Source organism: Aythya fuligula, chromosome Z (genome assembly GCF_009819795.1).
Source record: "Aythya fuligula isolate bAytFul2 chromosome Z, bAytFul2.pri, whole genome shotgun sequence".
In the NCBI taxonomy this organism is placed as follows: Eukaryota; Metazoa; Chordata; class Aves; order Anseriformes; family Anatidae; genus Aythya; species Aythya fuligula.
The window spans coordinates 41,292,163-41,305,482 of record NC_045593.1 but is presented as its reverse complement, the minus strand read 5'-3'; the positions used below and the strand labels follow the sequence as shown (position 1 = coordinate 41,305,482).

Below are 13,320 nucleotides of genomic sequence, written 5' to 3'. Positions count from 1 at the left end.
TTTTTTTTTTTTTTTTTTTTTTTGTATTAGTATTTTCAGTCTGTTCCCTATATGGTTGGTTGTTTTTTGTTTGTTTTTCACTATTTCATGTCTTTCTCTATCTGTTTCTCTGTATTTTCTCTTTCTGTTATTGTTTATAAGTGATGTTTCAGCTTCTAAAATATCTTGTATGTTTCTATCCTTTCACTTACTGTCATCTTCTGATCTGCTTTGTTAACGTTAGCTATATTTTTTATGTTTTTATACCAACTGCTAGTACCATGTAAGAATATATCAGATGTGTTTTTACCAGATGAGGTTGAGGGTTAGATCTAAGAGAAAATTTTCTGAATTATGGGATTTGATTTGGACCTCTTGGTAGCTCAACAATTGCATTCCATTCTCTTCCCTTACCCTTGGATGCTACAAAAGTTGGATGTTCCTGTTGTTTTAGAAGTAATTTCTTGTATTATCTGTGGTAAAGTCAAGAGCACGTTGGGTAAATGGAGATCATTCACTTCCCATATATGTTACTGGGTGACCTACCCACTTATTTACCACTAAACCACTTCCCTTTATGGCTTCAGAGATAGTGTTCACAGTGTAAGCCAGATGTAAAACACCACCACAGTGTGGATAGCCTTAAGTAATAGTTGTGTACGATAAGATCTTTCTGTGTGTACTGTGCAGGGTGACAATACTGTAACCAAGGTTAGGGAAGCAAAGGAAGCAGGTTTCCAGTCAGCAGTCTGATTATATCATGGTGTTTCAAAGCCTGTAAAAAGGAAAGGCAACAGTTTTACCAAGAGACTGTCGTTAGAAGTAACATTTCATATTTATGGCACAACTTGCAGAATTTGTGTTGAAACTGGAGTTTATGGAGATTCATCACCATTTCTCTCCAATATGACACAAATGACTTGACCTTCGTGAAGAAATAAGAAGTGCTTAGAACAGGAAAGCTTCTCAGAGCCTTGGTGATAAACTTCACCTTTCTCTGGCCTTGTGAAATGGAAGAATTATGTCACTGTGTACCTCCAACCAAACATTTTTAGTTGCTACACAAGGGTATCTGAGGATACCTGGTTAGCAGCTCTTCCCTGCTTGTGTGTTACAACACTTCAAATAAATAAATATATTTTCCCTGCAAGTTCATCAGTTTGTTATATACCACCTAGTATTGAATACCCCACTTCATTGTTATGCCAGTCAGTATTATAAATGCAGAAGGTCCTTGAAGCTTTTGTTTCTGCATTTGCCATCACCTTGAGCAACATAGTTTTAATTTAAACTCTTTGTTATTGTATGGTAATTTAGCCATGTGATTATGTGACTTGAGTTAGATGAACAGCACTGTAGTTCTTTGGTCATCTAGTAACTGTTATGTTACAATATTTTACATAAGATTGGGGGTTGGAATTAGATGATCTTTAACGTCCCTTCCAACCCAAACCATTCTATGGTTCTATTCTTTCAGAGTTTGATGGGTTTGTTGACTTAAGCTGAACAATTAATTCCTTCATACCTGTCTCTTAAAACCACCATTTTGCTTCCATGTTACCCTTTCAAAATAGGTGCATTTCAGTGCACTCACTGTCTGTTAAATAGTGTTTTTTCTGCCAGAAGAAAGATTGATGTTTGAATCTATTTTTTTTTTTCTACAACGGTTTACTGTTTGATGGTACTGCCTCTAGTGATCACAACATTCATTCTTTTGTTTCATAAAGCTGTATGCCTGTGGGAGCCTTTCAAAAGGACTAATACTGTAAGAGACCTGTTACGCTGCTGACACTGGTATAGCAAATTACAAATAGCTATCTGTGTAACTGCTATTTTTTTGGTGTGAGAAAACCATATTGTCTTACACTCACTATTTATAATATACATAAGCACATAATTATTTCATAAGCATTTTAATACTGTTCATTGCTTGTTTCTTCTTTTCATTTTAAAAATATATATTTGAAGGTTGTAAGGCTATATTTTGGTGCAATTTGTGTTGCAAAATAGTGGATTCTGCTTTTATGTGCTCACACTTTACACAGTCTAACACTTGTTTGCAGCAAGATAAAAATGGCAAATAAAAATGAGAATCTGAAGATCAAAATCAAATGTTATTAGTAGAACCGTTCCTGCTCTATCTTACACTTTACACATATTCCTTAAATATAAAAGGAAGGTCTGAGAAAAGACACAGCATGGAATTGACTGCATACCAGATCACTGCAGCCCATAGAAAAAATGAAGATTGCACAATAGAATAGAAGGTGATTCTTCCCCTCTGCTCTGGTGAGACCCCACCTAGAGTACTGTGTTCAACTTTGGGGCCCCGGCATAAGAAAGACAGGAACTTGTTAAAGCAAGTCCAGAGGAGGGCCATGAAGATGATTAGAGGACAGTAGCACCTCTCCTATGAAGACAGGCTGAGAGTTGGTGTTGTTTAGCCTAGAGAAGGCAAGGCTCTAGGGACACCTTACAGCAGCCTTCAGTACCTGAAAGGGGACCTACAGCAAACCTGGGGAGGGACCCTTTGTCAGGGAGTGGAGTGATAGACAAGGGGTATTGGCTTTAAGGTAAAAGAAGGTAGATTTAGATTAGATATTCAGAATAAATTATTTACTCAGAAGGTGGTGAGGCACTGGAAGAGGTTGCCCAGAGAAGCTGTGGATGCTCCATCCCTGGAGAAGTTAAAGGCCAGGATGGGGCTTTGGGCAATCTGATACAGCGGGAGGTGTCCATGCACATGGAATGGGAGTTGGAATTAGATGATCTTTGACATCTCTTTCCAACCCAAGCCATTCTATTATTTTATACTTTTAATGTCTTACATAATTTTTAAAATACTCAGTTTGCAGAAGCATTTTTAATTTGCTTTTTTTTTTTTAGCCTTCTGCTAAGGTTGTTTTTTAGCTAAGCAGGAATTTGAAATTGAGGTAGAAAGGCACGATTTGGATGGGGTATCAACAAAAGGAACATATTGCAGACTTATCTACCTCCTACCATATTGCAAAGATCTTAAGATTTACTATATTTACTTTAGGTTAAGATTAGGTAGTTCTGGAAACTGGTAAATGTACCTCAACTTCTCACCAGTGGTAGAGAGTATCAGAAATGCAAAACTCCACAGAAATTCTGAAAATGCAACCAGTACGAGTTTATATATATATATATATATATATATATTTTTTTTTTTTTTTCCCACAACTCCTGTTAGTACACTGAAAATTGATTCAATTTAGTCTACTGCATGTTACCAAAAAGGATGCCTGTGTTATTCTGGCAACTCTGTGAGGTAGGAGAAGTCCTACTACAGCAGCTTTAACATTTTACATATGTGGAGTTGGTAGACAATAAAATTGTATGTATTTTCTAAAATGCATAAAAAGGCTTTTCCCTTTCAGAGTTTGTTTTCCAGCACATGGTTTTAGTTTGTGGTATTCTCAACAGCCGGTTCAGAGTTTTGCAGGAAAAAAAAAAAAAAAAAGGTAAACAAACAAACAAAAACAACACAGAAATACACCAAACCCCAACAGAAATATGGTAGCTCCACCCATTTGCAGAGTAGCCAAAGGACAGAGATATAGCAAATCTAATTAAATAATCTGCCTTAGTCTTAAACTTTGGTTAGTGTTTTATTTTCAGCTGAACTGTCACTGGTATGTGCATGATGGTGATCATTTTATGGAAGGGTCATACCTATGAACTATCTTAGCTTTGTGGAAAATAAATGTTTGCCTTAAATCAAAGAGCTATAGGATTTAAAAGCTGTAAATGTTAACAGTTAGTGCCACACCAGCAAAAAGTCAGCCAAGTGGCATCTATCTTGCATGTGGTTAAACACAGTGGAAGCATTTGCGTATAAGATATTGTTAGTAAGCCTTGCCTTTATAGCTGCAGCTATCCTGACATCTCCTAACAAACCTTCAGTTAAATGACAAACTTTCTGTAGTTTTATGGGGTTTGACCCTTTCCTCTTCCCCTGTACTGTCGTCCTCCCCATGTAGATGAAGGAAACATTTCGTTGTTTACTGACAGGATTGTAACAAGTCATCTTCACTAGTTGTAGATTGACACTCTTACCAGTGTTAGTTACCTTTATCTCAACATGTTTGTTTCTGGTTTAGAGATTTTTGGGGGATGCTTCTTGTGGCATTCCAGTCACCCCATTGCTTCTCCTCAGCAATGTGTTGCAGAGCCACTATGTTCTCCAGGCATTTCTCTTGTCTTTGCACGGTGTTGGCAGAGAGATTCCTTCAAAGCATGAGGTTTATTAGTATGCTGACAAATATTAATTCAGCGTCTTGCTCCATCAGTCTTGCCTGTTGAGTTTGACAGGAGTTACGGGCAGTACTGACGAATAGAACAATCTCAGTTTCAGCCTTGGACAGGAAAATGAAGGTTATATGCAGACAAAGGCTCTTGCTGTCTTTGTCTGCTCATCCCTTAATGCCTTCCCTTGGTTAATTAGGCTATACACTAAATTTAGTTTAGAGTTACAGAAATTCATCTTACAGAATTATTCTTGAGAGAATGCTTCTCTGTTACCTGCTTACCCGCAATAAAAATGTGACCTCAGAGATGCTGGAAAATGTAAGTTCATGGTTGGAGGAGGTTACGTGTTTGAAATGCCTGACCCGTGTTTCTTCATACTGAAGATGTTTTGGGACTTCATTCACTGAAATTGAATTCAACTAAGTTTCAATGGCCAGTTTTCCTTAGGTGATGCAGCTCTGTAAAGTGAATTAAAGGTGAATGTTGAGCTACTGTGTTATGGCAAGGGGGGGCTGTATTTACCTTCCGGAAGAAGGTTATTGGTTAAAACTGCCTGTTTATAGGGTTAGGAGTCTCACCTTTTTGCCTGTTTTCTGTATGAGAAGGGCATGTAGGAAAATACAGAGCTAGTCAGCCTATTCCTGTTACCCTGTTTTTTCTGTTTATTTTGAAATATGGACAAAAGGTACTTTTGAAACACACTCTTTCAAGGGTATCATTAGCACCTTCATAGCTTGGCAGCGTCCTTGAGGCTGGCTGTGGTTTTGGACCTTGTCATAGGCAATATGAAGTGCATTAAAAATGAGTACTTCTCTCTCAATACTGATTAGGAAACAAAAGGTTTCCTTTGTTTCTGGTCAGTGTGCAGACCACAAGTGTACTATGAGGCTGTGGCAGTTTTTCTTGACGTCAGGGGAAAGCTACTGTCAGCAGCTCATTACACACACATTACCTTGGTAATGCACCTTGTGCCTGTCACTATAGCAACCTCCTGGAAAATTACCTCAGCAGCCACTAAAATTCATTTTTACAAAACTAATTATTGGTATAATTAACTTTTTAAACTTCATCTGCACTATAAAATTTACTTGGACCTATGTGATTTTGCTTCTTTTTTTTTCATTAAAGTAATTTCATATTAGTTTCCTTTTTTTTTTTTTTTATTTTTCTGTTATTTTGTATAATGCTTAGCTGAATAAATGTTATTTGGGTGAGAGGCCATGTAACTACAGTATGTCTCAGCAAAGTAAGACAGGTGGCAAAAATAAATTCAGAGTGCCGTACAGATCAGACTGAAATGCTTTACACAGATGCTGCTCACTGTGTAAGTGAGTTCCCAGGCTGGTAACTCCAGTTAACCTGTTTTTGGAGTAGGTCTCAAGGCAGTTGCCAGGATATTTCCAATATCCATTTCATTATTAGTAATTTAATATATAAAGTTAATAGATTAAGGATACATTGGCTTTTGGCAATTATTGGGCATACTTTTTTTGGTGAAAGTTCATATTTATGATGCGTTTCATCATTTGCTTGCAAGAGTGCATGTGTATCGATTTCTAGCATATGCTGAACAGTCATTTGTGCTACAAAGGCTGATGACAATTTTTGTGCAGACATGCATGTGGTGAAAATTCTAAGGACTTTTTAGAAATCATTTTCTAAGTTATTCTAAAATACTCTGTGCATATCTGGTTAACCATACATGGTTAATTTTTTTGTATGTGCACAGGATGTGTTTGCCCATGAGTGATGTTTTTACCAGGAGTTTGATTAGGGCACCATTAAGTAGGCAGTTCAAAGCCACAGTGAATCAGGCTTATAACAAATGGATGTCAAAAAAATATATATATAAATAAATACATACATAAATACATATATATGTATGTGTATATGTGTATATATGTGTGTATATGTGTATATAAATATGTATATAAAGTTTCCTAGTTTCCTTCCTTCGTCACCTGCGTGAATTCAGAGACTCTTGAAACCCTGGCTTCACAAGGTATAGATAAGCCAAGGAAGGTAATAGCTGCAGCCTGTCTTTCTGCTGCTGTTTGTGGACTACCTGTATCCTCACATCAGTCATATTAACTACCTTAATTTGAACAATTTTAATAGCGTTTCTTCACTATTTCTAATCATTTTGAGAGAAATCTGTTACAGCGCTATTGTGCAAGTGAAAGAGCTTGCAGGTGCTTATGGGCACTGACTTCCAGGCAGAGCATTTTGAAATAGTAAAATCAATTCAACAACTTAAAGTATTAAGAAAGAAGCTGTCACACCATCCCTCCTAGTGCAATGTAAAAATGTATTTTTGTGTTTAAAGAAGAGATTTCTTTTTTTCTGTGTAGCTCTGTGTATGTAGCTCTATGTATGTAGAATCATACTATTCTGTAATAAATACAAATAGTAACAAATTGTTTTACTTTGTTTAAGAGGCATGAATTGTAAGAGAGATGTAAGTAGGTTTCAGTGATTTTAGAGCATCTTGAAGGGCAAAACTTTTTTTCAGAAACACTTTTAACCACCTTCCAAATCATTTAAAGTATGTGAAGTTATGTATGTTATATGGTAATAGGAAGTATAGCTAATCTGCAGAACTGTTTAAGTAACAGAAAATACAGTCATGCAAAGAAGGATAAAATAAATAAACCTCTATTCCTTTGATTCAGAGCAAGAATGCACAAGCATTATTAAAATCTGAATTCCAGCACAAACAGTTCTTCAGCAGCAATGTCTCCGTTTAAAATAAATAAATAATAATAAAAGCTTAATAGAGAAGGAGGGTTTTCTTCTACTTAAAAGAATTTCATTGACTATTTGTTGTATGCTTGCATCACAAAAATTACAATAATAACAGATTTAGAAGTTGTGCAACAAAAAAATGGGCTATTTTCATTTAAATAAAAGCATATAATGAAGTCTTTATTTTATTTATAGGTTTTAAGTCATAAGTAAAAGTAGTAAGGACTAAATGTTGTTATGCAAAAACAAAAAATGAATTGATTTTGTTGGACTATAAATTCTGTTCTTGATTTGCAAATACGAATTTATTTTTTTCCAGTAGGTGGTTGTGCATGCTGTCTGATTTTTTCTTTTATTCTTTTTAGGATTTATTTATTTATTTATATTCTGTGAGTTACTCTGACTGGTTTTGACACAGCTTCCTTGATTCTGGGTTTGAATTCATAGTTTTGGAGATTTCTTAGAGTGTTCTACATCCTTTTGTTTGTTAGGTGAGAAATCTAGGATAAGAAACAGGCCTCTAAAGATCTGTAAGGACTCTGTTATGGACTTAGGCTCTATATGGTGCTTGCTGGTGAAATCAGTATGAAGGTTTCTGTTACATGTGTAAGAACAAAACTAAGAATGAAGAAAAGATGTATTTGTAAAGGATAAATTAGTTTTTGTGGAACTTAATGACATCAGTGAGTTGTGCTAGGACAGAAAAAAATACTCATCTGTCCTTTGAATGGCTTCAAGTAGCAAAAATGAAATTTGCTTATTGAATAATATGCCTTTAAATTACTGGCTTTCTAAAATCAGTGAGCGTATCTTAGTACTACGTCCACTGTGCTCATGGTTCAGAGGTACGGTCACCAGGCTCGCATCAGAGACCAGCTGAAGCTTTCCAAAATTGTGCAAGAGGGTGATTGTATGAAAGGGACACCTGCCAATTTATTTTGCTAAGATTCTTTGCTGTCTTGAATACTATTGTAGCGTGTAGTGACCCACAGTGCTTCTTTGTAGCTTTCCAAAATAGAAGTAACAAAACCAATTTTGCCAGGTGGGAGGGGAAAAATAGTGTTTCAGGGTTTCCATCAGTTTCCTCTTGTGGTGGTTATGGATTTCCTTCACTTTTTTCTTTTTTTTTTTTTCCCCGGACAAAATGATGATGCACTTGTTCTTTTTTTTTTTTTTTTTTTGTGTGTGTGTATGTAAAGCATCAAAGCATCTAAGGGCAGATGAATTGCTCATGTTCTTAAGACTTTTTCTTACAGGCAGAAATTAATCTGTATTCTGAGAAATATTTTCAAAGTAATAGCTTCTGAATATGATATCTGAGATAGATGGTTCAATATATCTTTCTAAATATATGTAACTTTCTCACATTCATTGTTTACTATCAGATTAATATCTCATGAATAAAATCGTAGGAAAATGTTATAAGGCATTTGGATCCCTTCCAGACCTAACAGATAAATTCTTCTGAATTTTTGCTGTAAGGTAGAGCTCAAACTGGTTTGTTTCTGTCATTGTTCAGGATAATTTGCTCCCACTATTTCATAACAAGTCCTTCAGAGCATTTAGAAATGGTCTAAGTATTTATTGTGGGGGTTTATTTAAAAAGAGCACCTTCAGTAATAACCAGGAGGAAGAGAACATTTTCAGAGCTTTGTGATACTTCATCATTTGAAAAATTCAAGGAGTCCATTGCTGCCCTCCCCAGCAATGAATCAGGGCATTCTTAGATTAACTGATATCAGTGGCTAGCTCTAAGTCATTCTTGTGCTTGGAAGTAATTGAATGCCTGAGAACTTCATTTGCTGCAGCAGTCTTTCTCTCATATGTCTGCTGTGGGAAGAGCCCACGCTGTTTGCTGCACTGAATTCATCAAATGTCCAGCTCGTGGTCCCAAACAGGCCATCACACACACATAGGTACATATCTTTATTAAGGCCTCTCTCTTAAGAGAGTTAGGCAAAACCTCCAGTATATTTCTGCTTTATAGATGCAAACCACTGAGTTCTGTGTTGTAGTTAATGAATCTTTACCAGGATTTTTTTTTTTTTTTTTGGCTAATCAGCTGGGTGTATTTCACATACTTCAGGCTTATTAACCTGATCAGAGGTTTCAGTGTAAATGCAGGAATTTTAAGTGCTAGAGATCCCACTGTGGGATCACTGCTGTCTTCCAACAACAAGATCCAGAAAGTTCCTTAATTTGTCACTGGGTGCTTTTTTCCTTCTTTGTTTAATTATTATTTTTTAATTGATCTTCAAGCAGTGCCATTTATCCCTAATCATTTTATAACTGGTAAATATTTTATATACATATATACTTGTATATATGTATATACTTTTATATACATATATACTTGTATATACACCTCCATGTACATACATTTATATGTATTTATAGTGAAGTGATAATATCACTGCATTGTTCCTTGGGAGACTCACGTTTATCTATGTATCTGTGTAGACACTGAAATGTGAATATCAAGGAATGTGTTATGTTGTCACATAAGACTATGCAATTTTATATTTCCATTTTGTAGGATTTACTTAACTCTGTGAAAGTGCCCAGGAAGGGTGAATGGATCACATTACAGTTTGTTCCCTCTTTTATGCCAATAATGCTTTTTTTTTGTTGCACTTCTTCCTATTCCACAGCCCATTTCCACTCCCAAGTCTTCCCTTCTCTCTTCCTTATTCAAATTATGGTGTCACTGTCTTGCATTCCTTTTGTTTCTCCCTGTCTATAGCTATCTTAATGACTTGGACCGCATAGCAGATTCCACCTATCTGCCAACTCAGCAAGATGTGCTTAGAGTTCGAGTCCCAACAACAGGAATCATTGAATATCCATTCGACCTACAAAGCGTCATTTTCAGGTAGAAAAAAAGTTTAACAGGCATTTGCTTTGTTTTTGTTGCTTCCTCTTGCATTAATAATGCCACATATAGGATATTGGTTAAAATTGCACAAAAAAGTGTTAATTCTGTGCTTTTACAGTTTGAGCTTATCTTTGTTCTTTTCGTGTCATTGTCCACATCTAATTAGCAGCTGATGTTAAAGATGTCAAAGGGTGAAAGAGAATTAAGTTATTCTTTTTCTGCAGACAGTTATTACTGATAAAGCCTATAATTCATCTTTTCAGTAAAATTTATCAAAGTCTTATTAGGAATAATAACATGAAAATGCAATCAGGTATCCTAATTCTTGTAAATTATGGAATGCATAATTACCACTTGTGTAGTTGAGTATTAGCAAGAAATCACTCTCCTGGAGAGAAATCATGTCTACTGGAGTGCAAGTACTGGTGCTTAAAAAATAATTATGGGATGTCAATTGCAAGTTAGGCACCTGAGAGTTTAGTTACACTGAGACAGAGGGCAGTGTGAGAGTAAACTGCTAATACATTTGAGTTTTTCTGCTTGCTATTAACAACTTAAGTAGGTAAATTTGTTTTCTGTATGGACTCTTAAAATGGGTCATCTTTGGCAAACTGGGAATTTTGACACTGGTAATTTTTGGAGGGAAGAGGCAAACCACTGAGACTATTCTGTGTTTTGCTAAATATACAGAGTATACATTCCGTAATCGTGACTCAGGATCGGCAGACTTTATCATCTCAGAAATTTGAAGGCTTTGAGACTCACAGTAATTTAAATACAGGAACACGTCAGACTGAAAATCAAACAGGATTACTTACAACAGATTCTATTAAACTTTAATATCAATGGAAAAGACATTAAGAAAACCAAACTGTGTTTTCAACTAAATTCTTTTGTTTTTGTTTTTGTTTTTTTTTTGTATGTGCTTGTATGTTCATCTGTTATGGTATTCATGGAGTTGATGTGGATATTAATTTTGCAGAATGGTGGATGTAGGAGGCCAACGATCAGAAAGAAGAAAATGGATACATTGCTTTGAAAACGTCACATCTATCATGTTCCTAGTAGCTCTTAGTGAATATGATCAAGTGCTTGTGGAGTCAGACAATGAGGTAAGAAACCATCAACAAACACAATGCATCAGTTTTCAGGAAAAAAATAATTTTACTTGTCCAGTCCCAGGTTTTTCCAAATGCATCCATCCCCCAGCAGTCATATACAACTACACACAATGGATTGAGAAGTACTGCAAAGATCTAGAGGTTAATCTTGAACTATGGGAAGGCTGAACCACTCTGTGGGATATTCAGTGAAACCTATCTGTTTTGTGTTGAAAGGGAGTACGGTTGAATAAAGAGAAATGTTTTTGGCTGTTTGTACAGTAGGTATTGACTAGCAGAGCCATAAAAATTGAGAGTGGAAATGAAGACAAAATTTATTGATTTTTTGCTAGAACAAACCCTACACTAGTAAAATTGATTCAGTTGACTTATAGCATAGACTGTGATGGCTTATATTTTCTAATCGTTTTTTTTTTTTTTTTTTCAAACAATAACAAAAATCAGGATATGTTGGATGGGGACCTGTGAGCTGACAGGATAAAGCATACCAGTATTTGTATTTCAAATGCAGTTTTACCGAGTAGTGAGAGTATGTGGTGGTGGGTTTTTTTGTTTGGTTGTTTTTTTCTTCTTTCCTGAGGGCTATTTTCAGTTATTCATCAACCTTCTATGAGTTACTTACTGGCACTGTCCTGTACAAGTCTGTTAACACATACTTAAAAAATTTAGATGAAAAAAATAAAATATTTTAAAGTCCTCCATGGCTGATTTCACTGTTTAAGACAGTGACTGACATAGCAAAGTAAAAGAGGTGTCTCTGAACACCCTGGACACATTTCTATGCTCAAATATATTCAGTATTATTTTTATAATAAAGTCTGAATTTTTTATGTATAGTCTTCCCATAAGAGAAAAATATTTTTACATTATTATTATTTTTTTTTTTTTTTTGCAAATATATATCAGCCATATCATTTATGATTTAATTTACAAAAAGAGCTGGTCTTTAAGTGACTAGCTGACATTTTGTTATAGTGATGTAATCAGCACCAACTTGATCTCTTGTAATTTTGGAAGCTAGGTATGTAGATAAAAACAGAACAAAGTCAGACTTGGCTCACTTGAAGCCAAGAGTGAAGTGTCTGGTTCTATCTTTTTTTTCTGGTTTGCATTAGTCTTTTGTAGCCACAAAATCAATGATGAAGTATCAAACATTTTGATCATACAGGTGAAATTATATTGGAAATCACATAAAGAAAACTTTGTTGTGATAATTTTCAAATTCTGTTATCTAACTGTCCAAAATAAATTTTGAAACTTTTTGGTGTTAGCTCTTCAAGCCATTGTGTTTTCATCCTTTTAAACAAAAGGAAGGAACCATCTTTCTCATAGGAAAGGCTTAACATAATGGTGTTCTATTACATTTATCCTCTTCTAGCTGGGTGGCTTGATAAAACCCTTGATTTTATATTTGGTCCAATAATGTCAATTTGCAGATCATGACATAGAGCATCTATACTGTAGAAGGTAGGCTGAATCATTTGGAGTACACAATCTTGTGTTGTGTTCTTGTAAGCTAAAAGGGTTCACATTCTATGAATTGAACACACAAACTGAAGATCATGTTCGGTCCTGGGCTGTCTGATGCCTGAAGTGATACCTCAAGTTGTGATAGCTTTTCTGTAACTACTTTTCAGCTGTTGTGAAAACGGTCATCGTACTCAGAAAGCTGTTCTGATTTTTCAAGTTTTCACTTCTACCTTTGTGGAAGTAAAAGCTGTAAAACTCCTCTTCACCTTGAAGACGATTTTTGCACCTCACTGCTAAACTGTTTATTTTTCTTATTAACAGCAGTGGAAAACTTATGAACCTTTTTGACTTTCAGTTTGGAATCTGTTCATAAGTTTAATTCATACCAGTTTTTGTTTGCAAGTCTTACATACAGGCCCACGTACAGGCCCCAGTAGCACATACCAGCACCCTGAGGACTGTGTTATTCTAGTTCTGGGATGGATTCGACCTGTCTTATGCTGATCACCTATCTGGACAGTTAAGTGTTGGCTTTCAGCAAGCTGTGGCCTGTATAGACAAAAGTCAGAATACTAGAGCACTGCTATATTCCCTTTTTTACTCCTTTGCTGTACCTCCAGACATTCCAGCCCTAAAACACATAGGAGAATAATGGGTGTATTTATTCTGCATGAAGTAAAGTATAGTTTGTCTGAATGTGGGTATCACAGAAATTTGGAAAGGTTTTAAAGGCTAGATCACACCTTGAATTAAGAATATTTTTAATTCTTTATTGTGGTGTGACAAGCTCACTGGGGAAGTCAGTAATTTAGCTTGGATACTCTGATTATCAACAAAGAGATACTTTTTCACACTCCT

General features: G+C 35.6%; 1 protein-coding gene across 1 annotated transcript in view; it reads left to right on the top strand.

Annotated features, from left to right (window-relative positions):
• The window catches only part of LOC116501065 (guanine nucleotide-binding protein G(q) subunit alpha), a 128,618-nt gene that overhangs the window by 95,945 nt on the left and 19,353 nt on the right, over positions 1-13,320 (top strand). The window contains exons 4-5 of the mRNA XM_032206443.1: positions 9,740-9,868; positions 10,854-10,983. Of these exons, the coding sequence (XP_032062334.1) occupies positions 9,740-9,868; positions 10,854-10,983 (259 nt within the window). The remainder of the gene's footprint in view (positions 1-9,739; positions 9,869-10,853; positions 10,984-13,320) is intronic.